Genomic DNA, 23,619 nt, shown 5'->3' with positions numbered 1-23,619 from the left:
CACGCCCCACCCGTGGCCCAGTTCATGGCTGACGACAATCCAATCATTTCCCTATACCGAGTAATACACTAAGCGCCAAAGAAACTGGTATAGCCGTGGTTATTCAAATACTGACATAAGTAAACAGGCAGAATATGGCGCTGCAGTCAGCAACGCCTATATAAGACAAAAACTGTCTGGCGTAGTTGTTAGATCGATTACTGCTGCTACAATCGCAGGTTATCAACATTTAAGTGAGTTTGAAAGTGGTGTTATCGTCGGCGTACGAGCGATGGGACACATAGTTTCCGAGGTAGAGTTGAAGCGAGGATTCTGGCGTACGACCTTTTCACGAGTGTACCGTGCTATCATGAATGCGATAAAACATCAAATCCCCGACATCCCTGAAGCCGGAAAAAGATCCTTTAAGAACGGGATCAACGAAGACTGAAGAGAATCGTTCAGGGTGACAGAAGTGCAATCCTTCGGCAAATTGCAGCACATTTCAATGCTGGACCATCAACAAGTGTCAGCGTGCGAACCATTCAACCATCGATATGGGCTTCCGGAGCCGAAGACCCACTCGTGTACCCTTGATGACTGCACGACACAAAGCTTTACGCCTCACCTAGACCAGTCAACACCGACATTGGACTTTTGATGAATGGAAACATGTTGCCTGGTCGGACGAGTCTCGTTTCAAATTGTATCGAGCGGATGAACTTGTACAAGTATGGGGATAACCTCATGAATCCATGGACGCTGCATGTCAATAGGGGACTGTTCCAGCTGGTGTAGGCTCTATAATGGTGTGGGGCGTGTGCAATTCGAGTGATATGGGATCCCTGATACGTCTAGATACAACTGTGACCGGTGACACTTACATAAGCATCCTTTCTCATCACCGACATCTATTCATGTCCATTGTGCATTTCGACGGACTTGGGCAATTTCAGCAGGACAGTGCGACATCCCACACGTCCAGAGTTGCTCCATAGTAGCTCAAGAAACACTCTTCTGAGTTTAAACACTTCCGCTGACCACCAAACTCCCCAGACACGAACGTTATTGAGCATATCTGGGATGCTTTGCAACGTGCTGTTGAGAAAAAATCTCCACCCTCTCGTACTCTTACGGATTAATGGACAGCCCTGCTGGAATAATGGTGTCAGACATCAGTCGAGTCCATGCCACGTCGTACTGCGGGACTTCTGCGTGCTCGCAGGATCCCTACACGATATTAGGCAGGTGTACCAGCTTCTTTGGCACTTCAGTGTAATAACTGCTCACACGCTGCATAGACAAGGAAATCCATCTACAGTAAAACCATAGAATATATATGGGGAAAATCTCATACACTGATCTTCTGCAGTTGCTTCTGATAATTGTGATTGTATTGGCCACTCCCTATTATTAGAGAGTATGGAGATTAAACACTAAGAATAAGTGGAGGTTGCTTTCAATGTAACAATTAAAATGCTAATTTGCGGGACCCTTTGAAATTGTCTTCCGAACAAGTGTTCTACATCTACATCTACATGGATACTCTGCAAATCACATTTAAGTGCCTGGCAGAGGGTTCATCGAACCACCTTCACAATTCTCTATTATTCCAATCTCGTATAGCGCGCGGAAAGAATGAACACACATATCTTTCCGTATGAGCTCTGATTTCCCTTATTTTATCGTGGTGATCGTTCCTCCCTATGTAGGTCGGTGTCAACAAAATATTTTCGCATTCGGATGAGAAAGTTGGTGACTGGAATTTCTTTTAACGATTTCCAGCCCAAATCCTATATCATTTCTGTGACACTCGCTCTCATATTTCGCGATAATACAGAACGGGCTCCCTTTCTTTGAACTTTTTCGATGTACTCCGTCAGTCCTACCTGGTAAGGATCCCAACGCGCAGCAGTATTCTAAAAGGTGACGGAGAAGCATAGTGTAGGCAGTCTCCTTAGTAGGTCTGTTACATTTTCTAAGTGCCCTGTCAGTAAAATGCAGTCTTTGGTTAGCCATCCCCACAACATTTTCTATGTGTTCCTTCCAATTTAAGTTGTTCGTAATTGTAATACCTAGGTATTTAGTTGAATTTACGGCATTTAGATTAGACTGATTTATAGTGTAACCGAAGTTTAACGAGCTCCTTTTGGCACTCATGTGGATGACCTCACACTTTTCGTTATTGAGGGTCAACTGCCACTTTTCGCACCATTCCGATATTTCTTCTAAATCGTTTTGCAGTTTGTTTTGATCTTCTGATGACTTTTTTAGTCGATAAACGACAGCGTCATCTGCAAACAACGGAAGAAGGCTGCTCAGATTGTCTCCCAAATCGTTTATATAGATAAGGAACAGCAAAGGGCCTGTAACACTACCTTGGGGAATGCCAGAAATCACTTCTGTTTTACTCGATGACTTTCCGTCAATTACTACGAACTGCGACGTCACGCACAGGAAATCACAAATCCAGTCACATAACTGAGACGATATTCCGTAAGCACGCAATTTCACTACGAGCCGCTTGTGTGGTACACTGTCAAAAGCCTTCCGGAAATCCGGAAATACGGAATAGATCTGAAATTCCTTGTCAATAGCACTCAAAGTTGGAACTTCCTGGCAGATGAAAACTTTGTGCCGGACCGAGACTCGAACTCGGGACCTTTGCCTTTCGCGGGCAAGTACTCTGCCATCTGAACTACCCTAGCACGACTCACGCCCCGTCCTCACAGTTCTACTTCCGCCAGTACCTCGTCTCCTACTTTCCAAACTTCACAAAAGCTCTCCTGCGAACCTTGCACAAGGTCCCGAGTTCCAGTCTCGGTCCGGCACACAGTTTTAATCTGCCAAGAAGTTTTATATCAGTGCACACTCCTCTGCAGAGTGAAAATATCATTCTGGAAACAACCCCTAGGCTGTGGCTAAGCCGTGTCTCCGCAATATCCTTTCTTTCAGGAGTCCTAGTTCTGCAAGGTTCGCAGGAGAGCTTCTGTTAAGTTTGGAAAGTAGGAGACGAGGTACTGTCGGACGTAAAGCTGTGAGGATGGGGCGTCAGTCGTGCTTGGGTAGCTCATATGGCATAGCACTTGCCCGCGAAAGGCAAAGGTCCGGAGTTCGAGTTTCGGTCCGGCACACAGTTTTAATCTGTCAGGAAGTTTCATATCAGTGCACACTCCGCTGCAGAGTGAAAATCTCATTCTGGCACTCAAAGTTATTTTGAAGATACGGTTCTGGGCGAAACATCGGGGGTCCGCAGCTCGTGGTCGTGCGGTAGTGTTCTCGCTTCCCGCGCCCGGGTTCCCGGGTTCGATTCCCTGCGGGTCAGGGATTTTCTCTGCTTCGTGATGACTGGGTGTTGTGTGATGTCCTTAGCTTAGTTAGGTTTAAGTAGTTCTAAGTTCTAGGGGACTGATGACCATAGATGTTAAGTCCCATAGTGCTCAGAACCACTTGAACCACCATTTTTCGAGACATCGGATGTTGTTGTGAAATTACCACAATATTTCACATTCGCAACTGACGGAGTCTTCAGGTGCGGTACACAGACAGCTGATACTGTGACCGTAGCCTCCTATTTATGCTAGACTAAAAGAAACTACACACGTGTGAATCAGCAAACTTTAAGTACCGGTAGCACAAACATCCTGATCGGCAGCGAGATAGCCACACAACCTGTCAGAGGATGGACAGACAGCTTCGACGCAAAGGCTGCCAGCCTCACTGTGTGCTGCTGTCGGCCGCTCCAGCGCCCTCTGTCGGGACCCCCCTGCCGATATACGTGTCCGCGCTGGCGTGTGCCCGTCCACGCTGGTGTCATCCGGATATCTATGTCGCCATCGCAGCGTATCCCTTGTGCGACTGACAGTTCCTCTTTAAACTCTGCGATACGATATTGCGATATTGCAGTGCCTTTGTTATTACGAATTATGATGTAACGTTCCTTAGGACATGCATGCATGTCCGAAGGATCATCACGTCGTAATTCGAAAAAAAAAAAACAGGCACTACAGTATCGTATTTATCCGGTGACATCGGTTATACGGCTTTCAAGTAAAACGTCTCCCCTCCACGGGAAAATACGTAATGGGTGGCCAGGTTATAGACACATGACTGACGACATGTACACTACTGGCCATTAAAATTGCTATACCACCTAGATGACGTGCTACAGTCGCGAAATTTAACCGACAGGAAGAACATGCTGTGATATGCAAATGATTAGCTTTTCAGAGCATTCGCACAAAGTTGGCGCCGGTGGCGACACCTACAACGTGCTCACATGAGGAGAGTTTCCAACCGATTTCTCATACACAAGCAGCAGTTGACCGGCGTTGCATGGTGAAACGTTGTTGCGATGCCTCGTGTAGGGAGGAGAAATGCGTACCATCACGTTTCCGACTTTCGTAAAGGTCGGATTGTAGCTTATCGCGATTGCGGTTTATCGTATCGCGACATTGTTGCTCGCGTTGGTCGAGATTCAATGACTGTTAGCAGGATATGGAATCGGTGGGTTCAGGAGGGTAATATGGAACACAATGCTGGGTCCCAACGGCCTCGTATCACTAGCAGTCGAGATGACAGGCATCTTATCCGCATGGTTGTAACGGATCGTGCAGCCACGTCTCGATCCCTGAGTCAGCAGAAGGGGACCTTTGCAAGACAACAACCATCTGCACGAACAGTTCGACGACGTTTGCAGCAGCACGGACTATCAGATCGGAGACCATGGCTGCGGTTACCCTTTAGTCTGCATCACAGACAGGAGCGCCTGCGATGGTGTGCTCAACGACGAACCTGGGTGCACGAATGGCAAAACGTCATTTTTTCGGATGAATCCAGGTTCTGTTTACAGCATCATGATGGTCCCATCCGTGTTTGGCGACATCACGGTGAACGCACATTGGAAGCGTGTACTCGTCATCGCCATACTGGCGTATCACCCGGCGTGATGGTATGGGGTGCCATTGGTTACACGTCTCGGTCACCTCTTGTTCGCATTGACGGCACTTTGAACAGTGGACGTTACATTTCAGATTTGTTACGAGCCGTGGCTCTACCTTTCATTCGATCCCTGCGAATCTCTACATTTCAGCAGTATCATGCACGACCGCATGTTGCAGGTCCTATAAGGGCCTTTCTGGATACAGAAAATGTTCACCTGCTGCCCTGGCCAGCACATTTTCCAGATCTCTCACCAATTGAAAACGTCTGGTCAATGGTGGCCGAGCAAATGGCTAGTCACAATACGCCAGTCACTACTCTGGATGAACTGTGGTATCGTGTTGAAGGTGCATGGGCAGCTGTACCTGTACACGCTATCCAAGTTCTGTTTGACTTAATGCCGAGGCGTATCAAGGCCGTTATTACGGCCAGAGGTGGTTGTTCTGGGTACTGATTTCTCGGGATCTATGTACCCAAACTGAGTGAAAATGTAATCAAATGTCAGTTCTAGTATAATTTATTTGTCCATTGACTACCCGTTTATCATCTGCATTTCTTCTTGGTGTACCAGTTTTCATGGCCAGTAGTGTGTAAGTTTGGGTCGGGCCGTAATTCGTGCACTGATAGCCAAATGGTAAGGCAAGCGCTCGTGATAATGGGGAAATCCAATTTCTAGTTCCGGTCCGGCACAAATTTTCACTAACGTCATTCTGCTATACAGCTGCTTGTTATCCATATTCGCAACAGTGAATACATTTCATGATGTTTCTCTAAGTTGATGTGATTTTAAAATGGCCAGCGCTGGGTCGCATGCCTTACTAATCTGGTATCCTGCGTTCCTGTTCACCAGATAAGTCGAGTTGCGAATTTCCACGGCTTCTTTAATAACACTGCCCCTGTACGGAAATATCGGCGAGAGGATTCTGGTGTTTTTTTGTAGTCAATACTGTGGCCCTTACTGAGACACTGATCGGCCACTGTGGGTATCTCTGGCTGGTCCCGAAGTGTGCCATTGCACAGATTATGCCATCTCTCTCAAGTACCCAGACGGTGAATATAGCTATGTGTATGCTGAATTACCCAGCAACAGAGCTCCAACATTGAGGGTCATACGAGTATATGATCTACTGATGAGGAACTTTGCCCGGTATATGACTGAGAGTCGCCATTTGACGACTCTATGGCCCATGGTGTGACGTGCCATCCACTGTGGCTTTCTTGGTACGGCCAAACTTGTTGTCAATGCGATTGTGATTACACACTATTTGCATGTCTAACGCAACCATCTCGTCGCAGTGTCGCCTGATTGATAGGGACGAACATCGCAGAGTGTGTGGATCCTCAGCAGACGTGTGGCCGCTGATGTCAAGGATGGTCACCTTATACCTTCGAGCTACGCTACACGCGATCCAGCCGCAGATCTTACTCTCCCGGGAAGACAAGTATTTTCCATCTGTTAAGGTCCGAGATCTGATGTGCATCCAAGGGTTTTTATTTTATTATCTTTCCAAAACGATACAAAGGATGTGTTCGACTATTGAGCATTCTGACAGGAACGACGTAACTGTTTGACGTAACTTTTTACCAATCATTCGATAGTATTGTAACGGATCCACCCAGAAGTTGGGATGTACCTTACACTGCTCCGTTTACGGGCTTTAACGTGGAACACAGAACTATGAATACATTCTCCTAGAAGACAGGCCCGTCCATGAGCCAGCCATGTGTCGGATATCTACTGCTCCTTTATTCTTTTCATTGTACTGCGGTAGTGGCAAATGTTCTGCTTTTGCTTACGGGATATACTGTTTTTATGTTTGCACACATATTAAAATGAAAATTAACACAAATAAAACAAAAGTATTGGCAATAGGAGGAAATAAGGAAATAAAAATTGTGCTGAATGGAGAAACACTAGAACAGGTGCAAAATTTTAAGTATCTTGGAAGCAGGATAGACACCGACTGGAAGCGCACCACAGAAATTAAAACAAGGATAGCAATGGCAAAAGAGGCGTTTTATAAGAAAAGGAGAATCTTCTGCAGCGGTATGGACAGAGAACTCAGAAAGAGACTCATAAAATGTCTTGTATGGAGTGTTCTTCTATATGGCGCTGAAACATGGACTGTGAGGAAAAAAAGACAGAGAAAGGCTGGAGGCTTTTGAGATCTGCACATGGCGGAAGATGGAAAGAATAAGTTGGATGGACAGAGTAAAAAATGAAGAGGTACTGAGAAGAGTGGGAGAGAAAAGGCAGTTACTAGATGTAATAAAGAGAAGAAAAAGAAATTGGATTGGGCATATATTAAGAAAGAATGACGGACTGATGTAGAAGGGAAAAGGAAGCGAGGAAAGAAGAGATTCCAGATACTGGATGACATGATGGACGGTACAGCATACAGCAGCCTTATGAAGGAAGCAATGGATCGCAGAAAATGGAGAGGCAAAGGACCTGCTAATATAGCAGATAACTGATGATGATGATATATTAAAAATGTTACTCTTATCATACATGAGTATTTAATTTTGACTTTGTTCCTCTTATTTATAGCCCTCATAAATGTGTAGTTGACTCTTACTGATGAGCATTAAATACAGTGGCGTCCAAAATTAAAGCAACAAATGATTATTTCCCCACCCTGTGTCTAATTCACGATACCATCATCCAAACTGCCCTGCACAAAAGATGGCGTTTGTAAGTAGGCTGTTTAGGTTTTTATATTGGTAACGTCACCTAGCGCTCTGTATGAAAATCACTGGCTGTGCTGTGTGCAGTCTGTGGCTGGTTGGCATTGTTGGAATATTCGCCATTGTAGTGTTGGGCAGTTGGATGGTGAGCCGCCAGCAGTGGTGGATGTGGGGAGAGAAATGGCAGAATTTTGAGAGTGGATGATCTGGCCGTGTTTCCATCAGAGAGAGTAAATTTGTAAGACTGTATGTCATGAACTGATATATATATGATGACTTTGGAACATTATTAAGGTAAATACATTGTTTGTTCTCTATCAAAATCATTCATTTGCTGACTATGCCTATCAGTAGTTAGTGCCTTCAGTAGTTAGAATCTTTTATTTACCTGGCAGTAGTGGCGCTCGCTGTATTGCTGTACTTCGAGTAACGAAGATTTTGTGAGGTAAGTGATTCATGAAAGGTATAGGTTATTGTTAGTCAGGGCCATTCTTTCGTAGGGATTGTTGAAAGTCAGATTGCTTTGCGATAAAAATATTGTGTGTCAGTTTAGTGTTGATCAGAATAGGCAAAGGGCGAAATGTCTGAGTACGTTCGGTTCTGCTCAGCTGTTTGAAAATCAAATAATGTAAGAGGTTTATCAGCGCAGTCATTCATAAATATTTCAGAGGGGACGTTTCAGGTTCAGTTCAACGGAAGACCACGTCATCGATGGGAAGAATGGAAGCAGGTCAGTCGCAAACTGATGTGGCCCGTTGGTTTAATGTGAATCGCTGTTTTCCGGATGTGGCGACAGTTTATAAGAGATCGAAACTTTCCCGAAGACCAGGGGGGGGGGGGGGGGGGGGTGGAGGGGTGACCACGTGTAACATCAGAAAGAGAGGACCGTTATTTGTCTGTAAGGACGCAACAGTACCGCCTTAGTAAGGCACGGCAACTGGCATCTGACCTCGCAGCATCCGCTGGACGTGCTAAAGCGAGGCAAACGGTGTACACAAGGCTTCGGCAGAGTGGTGTTTATTATCTGAAAACTGCTGTATGTATACCTCTGACGCGTCTAGAGTGGAACCGTCAACATTCCACCTGGACAGTCGAACAGTGGGCTCATGTTCTTTTCACAGATGAGTCATGATTTGGTCTGAACAGTGATTCTCGACGGATTCGCATCTGGAGGGAACGTGGAACACGATTTCGGGACCTAACCATTGTTGAAAGAGGCTGATAGCGAGGAGGATCCTTAATGGTATGGGCAGGGATTATGTTGACCACTCGAACACCTCCTCACGAAATTGCACGGTTAAATTGGCAAGGTTTAACTGCTGTCAGGTATCGTGACGAGATCTTGGGACCTCGTGTGCGGTTATTGCGAGGTGCTGTGGGCCCAGACTTCGTGCTGCTGGACGATAATGGTCGACCTCATAGAGCACGCGTGGTTGATGTTTTTCTGGAAGCGGAAGACATTGCACGCATGGCATGGCCTGCTTGTGCTCTCGATTTGAATGCCATAGATCACGTCTGAGATGTACTAGAGACACGGGTTGCATCGTGTCAGCATCCACCAACTACTCTCTAAAACTTGCGAGCAGCCCAGCCGGAAGAATGGGCATTACTGGCTGAACATGAGATTGATGACAACATTCACAGCACGCCGGGTCGTTTGTCGGGCCTGCATTTCTATCAGAGGTGGTCACACTTCATACTGAGCAGATTAACGAGTTGTCGGAATGCGTGTGTGAATCCGTTGAGCTGAAAAAAACGAACATTTTTGTCTATTTATAAGCATATTTCATCTGTTTACGTTCTGTATTCTTTATATTGCTTCTGCTTTATTATCACTTGATTATACAGTTTTTTTGGCAAAATAAACGCAACCTTGCAAAATTTCTGTTTGTTACTTTAATTTTGGACACCAGTGGTTTTGATGAAACGATGTCGACCACTTGCGCCTATCAAATATTGTGGAAATTTCGTAACGGCGTCTGACGTCTCGCCCGAGAATCGTATTTACAACTAGAATGTCAGGAAATGCTCAAGCAACACAGTTTTATTTTCCTCACACTGTGGGCTCCGCCTACTGCTTCCATACTGGCTTTTTCTAGGTTTGGCCGATGTCCTTTTCTACAACTACTCCGTCGGGAAAGAAGCAACCCAGTGCCCTTTTGCTCCGCACTACTGCTTCGATAATGGGAGAGCAAGTAGCGATTTGCGTCACGTGCCGAGATAAAGGCGCGTCGAGACGCGCGATCCAGGAAGAAGTCTGCTATGAAAAGGCTTCTTCTAGGCTTTGTCGATGTCCTTGTCTACAACTAATTATCAATGAAATCGCCGGGGGTTCGAGTCCTCCCTCATGCATGGGTGTGTGTGTGTTGTTCTTTGCATAAGTTAGTGTCTCTCCCATTATCGAAGAAGTAGTGTGGAGCATACAGTCCGACAAAACACAACTGGGTTGCTTGAGGCTTCCCCGACGGACTGGTTGTAGTTAAGTCTCTCTTGATCCTTCGTGGACAGGGGACATCAGCTGGTCAAGTAATTATCAAAGAAATTCTAGGGACCGATGACCTCAGCAGTTTGATCCCTTAGGAATTCATACACATTAGAACATCTAAACATCAATGAAATTCGCCATCAGCTGTGTAACTGATTTTATTTTATTTTCATGACGAATTTCGGAATTTCACTACGCCATCTCCACGCCCCATGTGTATCTCTCAAAAACATAGTGCCATATATTCCTGGATGTTGTGAATTGAAACCTTATCGCAAGTGCCCCAAATGAAGTACTTGGGATGCTTTGAATTCGCATCATCCAGGAGTACTTGAGTATTTCTCATCAGTGTGGGATCCGTACCAGGTCGGGTTGACAGAGAAGATCCAAAGAAGAGCGGTGCGTTTCGTCACAGGTTTATTTGATAAGCGTGATAGCGTCACGGAGATGTTTAGCAAACTCAAGTGTCAGACTCTGCAAGAGAGGCGCTCTGTATCGCGGTGTAGCTTGCTGTCGAGATTTCGAGAGGCTGCGTTTCTGGATGTGGTATCGAATATATTGCTTCCCCCTACTTATACCTCCCGAGGAGATCACGGATGTAAAATTAGAGAGATTCGAGCGCGCACGGAGGCTTTCCGGCAGTCGTTCTTCCCGCCAACCATACGCGACTGGAACAGGAAAGGGAGGTTCAAATGGCTATGAGCACTATGGGACTTAACTTCTGAGGCCATCAGTCCCCCAGAACTTAGAACTAATTGAACCTAACTAACCTAAGGACATCACACACATCCGTGCCCGAGGCAGGATCCGAACCTGCGACCGTAGCGGTCGCGCGGTTCCAGACTGAAGCGCCTAGAACCGCTCGGCCACCCCGGGAAAGGAGGTAATGACAGTGGCACGTAAAGTGCCCTCCGCCACACACCGTTGGGTGGCTTGCTGAGTATAAATGTAGATGTAGATGTAGAATATATGGCACTGCGACAGTATCGTTTATTTTTGAGAGACGCGTATGGAGCCTGAAAATGGCATAGTGGAAATGCCAAAACTGGTAGTCAAAATAAAATAACGTTTCAATTACACGGCTGTCGGCGAATTTCTTTGATAAATACTGGACCAGCTGATGTCTCCTGTCCACGATGGATCAACAGAGACTTACCTACAACTAGTCAGTCGGGAGGCGTCAAGCAACCCAGTTGTGTTTTGTCGGACTGTATGCTTGTGGTGTGCGTACTGTAAGACCTTCGGTACACACACCATCAGATTATTTGAGTTGTCGCTCTAACGAAGTAGGCGAGTGTCAGCAATATGTCTCGTGGTCTTATCGTGGCGTGTTTATCTTCTGCCGTTAGGTCAGACGATAGAAATGCCACTTGCACGCTTAGAGTAGCAGATTGACGGTGACCAACTTTAAACAGAACTTGATTAATTTTCACACATATTTATTAAAATAATAAGAAGCATAGATATTAAGTAACTTGATTGTGGATGCTGTTTACAATTGACAATCTGAAGTTCCTTTATTCTCACATATCTCTAATACTTGACAAAGTGTCTATACATTTATCTTCCTGGCTATGTACAGGAATATGATAATCTTATTAGGTGCAGACTGAAACTCGACTATAGACTGGTACAGACAAATGCAGACTGACTAATCGGAGGTCTGTAGACTCGTTATAATACCTCGCGCGTTCAGGTATCACTGCACGAGTGTGATCCGCGAGGAGAAAAGGTTCTACGTTAGCAGCAATCTCATTGGCTGCGTGACATATTAATACGCGGATCGGTTGAAGCAGAATTTGGTCCAACTTTACGGCAGCGCCATCTCGTAGAGCGCTGCGCCTGCGCTGTTGTGCTTAGCGGGGCGCGCTCTGGTGGGAAAGTTGTGTACGCGCTGACTACGCGGGACTATGTACACAACAATGCTCCACAGTAGTGCTTCGACAATGGGAGACCAGGTGCGTTCTGCGTTACGTACCGTGATAAAGGCGCGTCGCGATGCGCGGTCCAAGAAGAAGTCCGCCAAAGACGGTTTCTCGTGGGCGCGACCGGTGTCCTCATCTCGGGAAGGGGACGCCGCGGATTTCTTGAGGCGCTCCAGCTCCTCTTCGACGTCGTAGTCGGTTCCGCGCAGCCACCGCAGCGACCTGAGGGCGTCGACGTCGCGACCGCGGGACAGCAGGTACTGCGGGGTCTCCGGCAGGGCGGTCCACGCCGCGACGAAGACGGTGGGCAGCGCGATGCAGAGCGCGCACACGCTGCGGTAGGTGGCGACGGCGCCGACCAAGTAGGCCAGCAGGATGCCCATGTTGAGCTGGATGGCGAAGACGGTGCCGAGGGCGCCGCGGTGGCGCTCCTGCGCGACCTCGGCCACGTAGTGCGGCGCCACGGCCAGCACGCCGCCCGAGCCGACGCCGGCGAGCAGCCGCCCCGCCACCAGCCAGCCCAGCGTGCGGCCCTGCACCAGCAGCACGCCGCCCAGCGCGAACGGCGCCGCAGACAGGTAGCCCGCCAACTGGCCGCGGGGAGAGGGGAAAGGGAACGCTTAAAACAGCCTCTACCGGTACGTCAGTTCTGCTCAACAGGTATTTTTCGGCATTTGTCTGGTCTCGGTTACAACAGGTGAAAATTTTTTTTACTAATAACCGAGTAGTAAGACCGAGAGATTCATAAATTACCCATAGCACCAGTACTATTTTTTTCGTTTTTAAATAAACCTTTTCTTTTAAAGAATAGAGTAATTTTTTTCGTAAAATCTGCGTTGGTTTGAAATATTACATTATACACTACTGGCCACGAAAATTGCTACACCAAAAAGAAATGCAGATGATAAATGGGTACTCACTGGACAAATATATTACACTAGAACTGACATGTGATTACATTTTCGCGCAATGTGGGTGCATAGCCTCAGAAATCAGTACCCTGAACAACCACCTCTGGCCGTAATAACGGCCCTGATACGCGTGGGCATAGAGTCAAACAGAGCTTGGATGAAACTTCCTGCCAGTTTAAAACTGTATGCCGGACCGAGAATCGAACTCGGGACCTTTGCCTTTCGCGGGCAAGTGCTCTACGAACTGAGCTACCCAAGCACCACTCACGACCCGTCCTCGCAGCTCTACTTCTGCTTGTACCTCGTCTCCTACCTTCCAAACTAAACAGAAGCTCTCCTGCGAAACTGGCAGTACTAGCACTCCTGAAAGAAAGGATATTGCGGAGACATGGCTTAGCCACAGCCTCGGAGGGGGGGGGGGGGGGGGGGAGGGGGGTTCCAGAATGAGATTTTCACTCTGCAGCGGAGTGTGCGCTGATATCAAACTTCCTGGCTGATTAAAACTGTGTGCCGGACCGAGACTCGATCTCGGGATGGCCTGTACAGGTACAGCTGACCGTGCAACTTCAACACGATACCACAGTTCATCTAGAGTAGTGACTGGAGTATTGTGACGAGCCAGTTGCTCGGCCACCATTGACCAGACGTTTTCAATTCGTGAGAGATCGGGAAAATATGCTGGCCAGGGCAGCAGTCCAACACTTTCTCCATCCAGAAAGGCCCGTACAGGACCTGCAACATGCGGACGTGCATTATTCTGCTGAAATGTAGGGTTTCGCAGGGATCGAACGAAGGGTAGAGCCACGGGTCGTAACACATCTGAAATGTAACGTCCACTGTTCAAAGTGTCGTCAATGCGAACAAGAGGTGACCGAGACGCGTAACCAATGGCACCCCATACCATCGCGCCGGGTGATATGCCAGTATGGCGATGACGAATAGACGCTTCCAATGTGCGTTCACCGTGATGTCGCCAAACACGGATGCGACCGTCATGATGCTGTAAACAGAACCTGGATTCATCCGAAAAAATGACGTTTTGCCATTGTGCACCCAGTTTCGTCGCTGACTACACCGTCGCAGGCGCTCCTGTCTGTGATGCAGCGTCAAGGGTAACCGCAGCCATGGTCTCCCAGCTGATAGTCCATACTGCTCCAAACGTCGTCGAACTGTTCGTGCAGATGGTGGTTGTCTTGCAAACGTCCCTATCTGTTGACTCAGGGATCGAGACGTAGCTGCGCGATACGTTACAGCTATGCGGATAAGATGTCTCTCATCTCGACTGCTAGTGATACGAGGGGATCCAGCACGGCGTTCCGTATTACCCTCCTGAACCCACCGATTCCATATTCTGCTAACAGTCATTGGATCTCTACCAACGCGAGCAGCAATGTCGCGATACGATAAACCGCAATCGCGGTGGGCTACAATCCGACCTTTATCAAAGTCGGAAGCCTGATGGTACGCATTTCACTTCCTTACACGAGGCATCACAACAACGTTTCACCAGGCAACGACGGTCAACTGCTGTTTGTGTATGTCAGTACGTTGTAGGTGTCGCCACCGGCGCCAACGTTGTGTGAATGCTCTGAAAAATCTAATCATTTACATATCACAGCATCTTCTTCCTGTCGGTTAAATTTCGCGTCTGTACCACGTCATCTTCGTGGTGTAGCAATTTTAATGGCCAGTAGTGTATTAACCGAGTAGGTGAATTTGGCAGGGGTAAAATACAGAAAGCGAAAGGCTATTTAAAATTTGTACAGAAACCAGATGGCAGTTATAAGAGTCGAGGAGCATGAAAGTGAAGTAGTGGTTGGGAAGGGCGTGAGACAGGGTTGTAGCATATCCCCGATGTTATTCAATCTGTATATTGAGCAAGCAGTAAAGGAAACAAAAGAAAAATTCGGAGTTGGATTTAAAATCCATGGAGAAGAAATTAAAACTATTAGGTTTGCCGATGACATTGTAATTCTGTCAGAGACAGCAAAGGACCTGGAAGAGCAATTGAACGGAATGGACAGTGTCTTGAAAGGAGGATATAAGATGAACATCAACGAAAGCAAAACGAGGATAATGGAATGCAGTCCAATTACATCGGGTGATGCTGAGGGTATTAGATTAGGAAATGAGACGCTTAATGTAGTAAATGAGTTTTGCTATTTGGAGAGCAAAATAACTGATGATGGTGGAAGTAGAGAAGGTATAAAATGTACTGGCAATGGCAAGGAATGCGTTTCTGAAGAAGAGAAATTTGTTAACTTCGAATATAGATTTAAGTGGCAGGAAGTCTCTTCAGAAAGTATTTGTATGGAGTGTAGCCATGTATGGAAGTGAAACGTGGACGATAAATAGTTTAGACAAAAAGAGAATAGAAGTTTACGAAATGTGGTGCTACAGAAGAATGCTGAAAATTAGGTGGGTAGATCACGTAACTAATGAGGAGGTATTGACTAGAATTGTGGAGATGAGAAATCTGTGGGACAACTTGACTAGAAGAAGGGATCGGTTGGTAGGACATATTCTGAGGCATCAAGGGATCACCAATTTTGTATTGGAGGGCAGTGCGGAGGTTAAAAATCGTAGAGGGAGACCAAGAGATGAATACAATAAACAGATTCAGAAGGATGTAGGTTGCAGTAGGTACTGGGAGATTAAGAAGCTTGCACAGGATAGAGTAGCATGGAGAGCTCCAACCAACCAGTCTCTGGACTGAAGACCACAACAACAAACGAGTAATAAGACCGAGAGATCGATAAATTACCCACAGTACCAGTACTATTTTTTTTCATTTTTAAGTAAACTTTTTGTTTTAAAAAATATAGTAATTTTTTCCTAAAATCTGTGTTGGCTTGAAATATTATGTCATAGAAAATTAGAAAAGCGACCAGTGCCATTCCAATAACAATTCCGAGGGAAACGAGCAACAAAGACATGGCGTAACAATTAGTACAGTTTTGCTGAGACATTAACGTACCTGTTGCCCACGTTTTGCTGAGACAATAACGTACCTGTTGCCTTCTGTCGGCACTTAAGGTCCGCCTGAACGAAGGGCATTTGAAAAGTCCGTGCAAAAATAAAAACTACTTACATTTTTGGGGTAAATTTTTTTTATTTTTCGATTCCCGGCGGGGTCAGGGATTTTCTCTGCCTCGTGATGGCTGGGTGTTGTGTGATGTCCTTAGGTTAGTTAGGTTTAAGTAGTTCTAAGTTCTAGGGGATTGATGACCTTAGAAGTTGAGTCCCATAGTGCTCAGAGCCATTTTTTTATTTTTCGTTAGTCTCCTTTTACACTTATACACTTCGTCCAACGCTGTTCTAATTTGTTCATCCCTTCCGAATAATTGGAATTGTCCTAGGCTGCAAAATAACTATTAGTTGCTGCAATCACCTCTTCGTTTGAATAAAATCTTTGTCCCGCCAGCCATTTCCTCAAAATGGGGAAAAATAGTAATCAGAGGGAGCCAAGTTTGGAGAATAGGGGTGATGTGAAACGAGTTCGAATCCTATTTCCGATAATTTTGCTACCACAACTGCTGAGGTGTGTGCTGGTGAATTGTCGTCATGGAAAAGGACTTTTTTGCGGACCAATCGCCGGCGTTTTTCCTGCAGCCGGGTTTTCTAACGGACCAATAACGATGAAAAATATGCACCTATAATAGTTTCACTCTATTCCATAGTCTATGAGGATTATCCCTTGCAAATCCCAAACGACAGTCGCTATAACCTTTCCGTCCGAAGGAATGGTCTTGGCCTTTTTTGGTGCAGATTCTCCTTTGGTAACCCATTGTTTAGATTGTTGTTTGGTCTCAGGAGTATAATAATGTATCCATGTTTCATCCACAGTGACAAAACGACCCTTAAAGTCCTGTGGATTCTTCCTGAACAGCTGCAAATCATCCTAGCAACACTTCACACGATTCCGTTTTCGGTCAACCGTGAGTAATCGCGGAACCCATCTTCCAGATAGCTTTCTCATGTCCAAATGTTTATGCAAAATATTATGTACCCGTTCATTTGAGATGCCCACAGCACTAGCAATCTTACGCACTTCATCTCTTCTGTCATCCATCACCGTATCATGGATTTTATCAAAGATTTCTGGAGTCGTAACCTCCACAGGGCGTCCAGAACGTTCAGTATCACTTGTACCCACACGCCTACTACGAAAATTTTGAAACCACTTATAAACTGCTGTAATCGAAGGTGCAGAGTCACCGTAATGTTATCAAGCTTCTCTTTAGTCTTCTGGCGCGTTTTGCCTTTCATAATTCTTTTTCGTACATTTTTTGACAGTCACTCGAATTCCTTGATTCACACGAATGGCAAACACAAAGAAATAGACCAATATGGCTCAAACTTGGTCTGCGTTCTTCCCAAAGATGCTACTAACTAAACATGACCACGATACGCGCCGGTGGTGCCATCTCTCGGACTTTGCACGGACTTTTCAAACGACCGTCGTACGTGCAGTGGGCAAGACTAGCTCCCACCTGATCTGTACGGTAGTTTCTCGTTGCCGTCGCCGGACATCCGTTGTATTGCAGAATGGCACCAAACCTAATCTGGAAGTAATTTTACGAAGTGACATAGCAAAGAAATACAACGATTCATTTTCTATAAAAGATTAAAAATGCATGTGTCGAAATGACACGCAAGTCTTCACTATTTTACATAAAATGAAGCTTTTTACGTCTTTGTTGTACTTCTTTGCTATGTCACTTCGTAAAAGTATTTCCCGATTAGGTATGGTGGCATTCTTCAATACACCGGAGGAAATAAAAAAAAGGGGGAGGAAATTATGGTGACAGTAATAACAAAAATTCATTGGCAGTATACAATAAAATAGCTGCTTGCTACTTGTGCCTGCATGGTATGATATTATGTGCTTGTAGGCATTGAAAACGGACGAATTAACACGAAAAATAGACCGGTGAGACCTCAGTTTTCACCCTATAGCACTGATTGTCGGTAGCGCCCAAATATCGGTATGCTCCACGCTTGCAACATGATTTTGAGCACAGTTTCAAAAAATTAGAATCAATAGGAGAATACTGGTGATTTCTTTGTAGTATTCAACTGCTTATCACTTTTCGAGAAAAGCAAGGAGTGGTGTAAGGAGTAAGTTTTCTTTTATTTTCCTATTTAATATAACATTTTGATTCTGTTTACCTTGAAGTTGAGTGAGTCAAAATTTTCAATCTTTAATATGTTTGTTTGCGTGGCCATCTTCCGCAGCAGCTGTTAACATCGGTTACTACACGGTATCCGTCTTGAGCTGACTGAAATCCAATTGAAAAGATTTACACCAGACACATTTCGCCCTTATTTATAAACCGTCTTCCGTGCTTATTCTGTAAATTGGATACGAGGCGCGACAATAAAGTAATGAGACTGATGTGAAAAGAATGTTTGTTACCTTTTTGGTCAAGTTTAGTGTTGATTCCTTCAAAGTAGTTCCCTTCTGATTGCACACACTTTTTCCAGCGCTTTTGCCACTGATGGTAACATTTCTGGAACTCACCTTCTGTAATATTGTCCAAGACTCTTGTCACAGCTTTTTGGATGTCTTGTTGTTTGAAAATCGTGTCCCTTGACTGCCGTTTTGACTCTTGGAAATAGAAAAATGTCGCACGGAGTGATATCTGGTGAATAAGGTGGCTGTTGTAGTACTGAAATTTGTTTTGAGGTTAAAAATTGCTGTACTGACAGAGATTTTTGGGGACCATTTTTACACAAATCTTTCTCATACCAAGATCTTCAGTTATTATTAGACGAACCGTTTCTTGATTGATGTTCAGTTCTTCTGCAATCATTTGCACGGATAATCTTCGATCATATTGTACGAGCTCACGCACCCTGGCCAAGTTGACATCTGTCCGTAAGGTTGATGGTCGTCCACTGCAGTCTTCATCTTCAACATTCGTTCTGCCTTCACTAAACATTTTATGCCAACGAAAAACTTGAGCTCTTGACATAACCTCCTCTCCAAAAGCCTTCTGAAGCTTACTGTAACTTTTCGTCGCGTTTTCACCCAATTTAACACAAAAAGAAATGGCATACCGTTGTGCAATATTATGCAGTTCCTCTTCCGTGACGAGAGACACAAACACGTATTAACTTGAAACTTCCTGGCAGATTAAAACTGTGTGCCCGACCGAGACTCGAACTGCCAGGAAGTTTCATATCAGCGCACACTCCGCTGCAGAGTGAAAATCTCATTCTGGAGACGTATTAACTTATTACAACACAACTCACGACTTAACAGTTGCAACGATGTGCCGCTTGGACTAGAAGCAGCTTATAGACCAAGGTCAAAGATATTGTGCCTACGCAAGCCTGTAGGGTTGCCACATCTTGCAAAGAAAATCACTCTCATTACTTTATTGTCGCACCTCGTACATACGTCTGTATATTTTCGATTGTTTGAGGTTAAAAACAGCATTTTCTTTATAAAGTTGATCTGCAAGTTACTTACAGTGTTTCTGTACATACTCTGCTCCCTCTCTCCTTCCTAGCAGCGGTTGGTGTCGAAAGGCTACATTTCACATCTGCAAGTGGCAGGTTTTGTCATTCCGCAGTGCCCAGAGTGGCAGTGAAGAATTAGAAACAGTTTAAGAAAGTGCCTTGTAAATAGTACAACACAGGAAATGCTGCATTCTAACCACAAATGTTCACACAGAATATCCAATATTTTTTAAAAAAAAAAACAAGGCATAAAAATAGCTCATGAAACCAACAATTCAATTCAGAAATACTTTCTAAAAACAATGGAAAAACTGATCTGTATCAGAAATCAGGAATATACCAACCGACAGGCAATGCATGTGATGAAAGATACACAGATCAAACCAGGAGGACATTTGACCCCAGATACAAAAAACATCTAAGAGCATAGAAGTACTGGACAAATCATTGAACTTTTGCAGAACGCTTACACCAACACCAACATAAAATTACAGCCAGAGACTCAGACATGGAAACCATAAGGATAAACAACAACAAAAACCACGCCCTCACCTTACAAGGAAGATACCACATCCTATAACAGAAAAGAAACAACTCATAAATTATCAGACCAACTTGGCAAACCACACACTCTTTAAACTGATTTACCACTTAATATAACATTAAATATACACATATAACCACAGGCTCCGTTTACCACTACCATCTCCTCCCAGATTGTCCTATAATTCCTGTCCCCCCACCCCTTTAAAAAAAAAATCAACTCACCCCCCCCCCACCCCCATCCATTCCACTACATACATATAAGACAATTTCAATAACTCTCTCTCTCTCTCTCTCTCTCTCTCTCTCTCTCTCTGTCACACACACACACACACACACACACACACACACACACACACGCGCGCGCGCGCGCGCGGACAGAGAAAAAAGAGTCGTTTCACAGGTTGGGAAGACTCACAACAAGAACGAAAACAAACGAGCAGACGTAAAGACTGCGGCAGTTCAGAATGAAAAACAGTTTAAGAAAGTGAATCGTAAATAGTGCAGGGCAGGAGATACTACAGAATGCCAAAAACTGCCAAGCGCAGATGTGAAATGTAGCCTTTCGACACCAACCGCTGCTAGCAAGTAGGGAGGGAGCCGAGTATGTAAAGAAACACTGTAAGTATGTTGCAGACAAACTTTAAAAATAAAACGCTGTTTTTGACCTATAACAACCAAAAATGTATAAACGTATGTATCCAATTTGCAGAAAAGCCACGGAAGACGATTTATAAATAAAAGAGAAACGCGTCTGGCGTAAGAATTTTTAATTAGGTTCCAGTCAGGTCAAGATGGATAAAGAATAGTAACAGATTTTTCATGTAGGTTAATTCTTACAAAGAAGAAGACAACAACCAGCCACTATTAATACTGCCATTTAATTAAGTAAATAGCGCCGTTACCGGTTTCTAACTGGCAAGTTACTCATCAGACGGCTGTTCACAGGATTTTCAAGATACACTTTACAGTATCGTCCGTAAAGTGTATCTTGAAAATCATGTGAACAGCCGTCTGATGATGAACTTGCCAGTTCGAAACCGGTAACGGCGCTATTTACCTAATTAAATGGCAGTATTAATTTTTGTGGCGGTGTTCGTAGCGACAAACACTTGGCTGTAGAAATGGCTTACGAAGTCACCGCCACACTTTTAATAGCGGGCCGACCGGTCCGCTGGAACAGTGAACAGAAAGATGAAAACCCAAACACTCTGATTAAATAAAAGTCGGTACTTATCTTTATTACGAAGATACAGAAACACGGTAGTGAACTCCGTGTCTACAGAGATCTGTCTAGTTCGAGTCGGAGCGGCTAGGTCAGCGTCGGCTGACGACAAACAACAACTCTGCTGCGATGAACACACAACTGACTAGCAAGTACACAATTCGGTGGCGAGTATACAACTGAGCGGCGAATACAGAACTTTCCTAGCGCTCGCGACTCCAGCGCTTAAGAAGCCAGAAGCCAGCGGTGGCGCGCGCAGACTTGCGGCGTTTTGCTGTCTCGCTGGCGCTGCTTATGCGGACGGCGTCCGGACTTTGATGCTGCCAATCTTTTGGCAGCGGGCTCGGGTGGCATTACTGGCTAGGTTATAACATTAATAATGGCTGGTTGCTGTGTTCTTCTTTGTAAGAATTAACCTACATTAATTGTACACAGCCACGGTCTCACCATGTCAGTTTTAGACCAAATAGCAACAGATTTTTCGATCTTTGTTCGACTTTTACATTTATCACAGGAATTAATAGGAATAGAAAACCCAAAATAGGTTATTTCAGAAACCGGTTACTTTGAGTGGTTTTAATAGTGTGATTGAAGTAGCAAGGAAAAACCGATATCGCCGGAAACCGGTGCTTTGAGCGATAGCCGGCGCCCCTACCTTGCGGCCCCAGCGCGCGCTCGCCGCGCTGTACAGCGGCGGCGTGAAGGAGCTGGCCAGGATCATGGCGGCCGCCACCCACGAGGCCTCGTCCTTGCTCAGCGGCGACTCCAGCGGGCTGGGCCGCAGCGCCGTGCCGTTGCTCTCCAGCACCGGCAGCGCCACCGCCGGCCAGCCCAGGCAGTAGCCGTTCGCCAGCGTCGCCAGGTTCACTGCGGACCACAAAAACACAGTCTCCCAGTCATCTCCGTAGCACCTTTCCGTTATAAAATTACGAATCAACAGTGAAACGAATCTACACCTGTGTGACATCTGTTCAAAAAATGGTTCAAATGGCTCTGAGCACTATGGGACTTAACATCTGAGGTCATCAGTCCCCTAGAACGTAGAACTACTTAAACACTAACCTAAGGACATCACACACATCCATGCCCGATGCGACGGTAGCGGTCGCACGGTTCCAGACTGAAGCGCCTAGAACCACTCGGCCACTCTGGCCGGCTGTGACATCTTTTTAGTAGTAGGTGACAGTACATCTGAGTCATAAGGACCTTTTGATAGCATTCTTTTTCTGATGTTGTTTATTTCAAACAGGAAGATAGATAACAAGGAACTGATGTTCAAGTTGACAATTATTGAACTACGTGGAAAAAGCTTAAATTACTTACAAACTACTGCGTGCACACACTTTATTCAACATGTAAACGTTACTACAGCTATTCGGATGTGGATTACGACATGTTCGGTATGCCTCTCATCATTGGCGATGATGTGGCGCAGACGAATAGAGAAATTCTGCATGACCCGCTGAAGTGTCGGAACATCGATGCTGTCGATGACGGGCTGAAAGGCTGGTTTCAGCTCAATAATGGTTTTGGGGTTATTGCTGTACACCGTGTCTTTAATACAGCCCCACAAAAGGTTTGCACTGTAGAGATACGATGCCAGGGTAGACTTTTTTACTTTGGGAAGCAATAAAGCCGGCCGCGGTGGTCTAGCGGTTCTAGGCGCGCAGTCTGGAACCGTGCGACTGCTACGGTCGCAGGTTCGAATCCTGCCTCGGGCATGGATGTGTGTGATGTCCTTAGGTTAGTTAGGTTTAAATACACTCCTGGAAATTGAAATAAGAACACCGTAAATTCATTGTCCCAGGAAGGGGAAACTTTATTGACACATTCCTGGGGTCAGATACATCACATGATCACATTGACAGAACCACAGGCACATAGACACAGGCAACAGAGCATGCACAATGTCGGCACTAGTACAGTGTATATCCACCTTTCGCAGCAATGCAGGCTGCTATTCTCCCATGGAGACGATCCTAGAGATGCTGGATGTAGTCCTGTGGAACGGCTTGCCATGCCATTTCCACCTGGCGCCTCAGTTGGACCAGCGTTCGTGCTGGACGTGCAGACCGCGTGAGACGACGCTTCATCCAGTCCCAAACATGCTCAATGGGGGACAGATCCGGAGATCTTGCTGGCCAGGGTAGTTGACTTACACCTTCTAGAGCACGTTGGGTAGCACGGGATACATGCGGACGTGCATTGTCCTGTTGGAACAGCAAGTTCCCTTGCCGGTCTAGGAATGGTAGAACGATGGGTTCGATGACGGTTTGGATGTACCGTGCACTATTCAGTGTCCCCTCGACGATCACCAGTGGTGTACGGCCAGTGTAGGAGATCGCTCCCCACACCATGATGACGGGTGTTGGCCCTGTGTGCCTCGGTCGTATACAGTCCTGATTGTGGCGCTCACCTGCACGGCGCCAAACACGCATACGACCATCATTGGCA

General features: G+C 45.6%; 1 protein-coding gene across 1 annotated transcript in view; it reads right to left on the bottom strand.

Annotated features, from left to right (window-relative positions):
* Positions 1-23,619, bottom strand: part of LOC124803399 (facilitated trehalose transporter Tret1-like) — a 134,550-nt gene that overhangs the window by 6,921 nt on the left and 104,010 nt on the right. The window contains exons 3-4 of the mRNA XM_047264583.1: positions 21,821-22,032; positions 12,072-12,608 (exon numbers count right to left, since the gene is read on the bottom strand). Of these exons, the coding sequence (XP_047120539.1) occupies positions 12,072-12,608; positions 21,821-22,032 (749 nt within the window). The remainder of the gene's footprint in view (positions 1-12,071; positions 12,609-21,820; positions 22,033-23,619) is intronic.

Source organism: Schistocerca piceifrons, chromosome 6 (genome assembly GCF_021461385.2).
Source record: "Schistocerca piceifrons isolate TAMUIC-IGC-003096 chromosome 6, iqSchPice1.1, whole genome shotgun sequence".
Classification (NCBI taxonomy): Eukaryota; Metazoa; Arthropoda; class Insecta; order Orthoptera; family Acrididae; genus Schistocerca; species Schistocerca piceifrons.
Note: the sequence above shows the minus strand (reverse complement) of the source record. Positions and strands in the feature narration are given on the sequence as shown.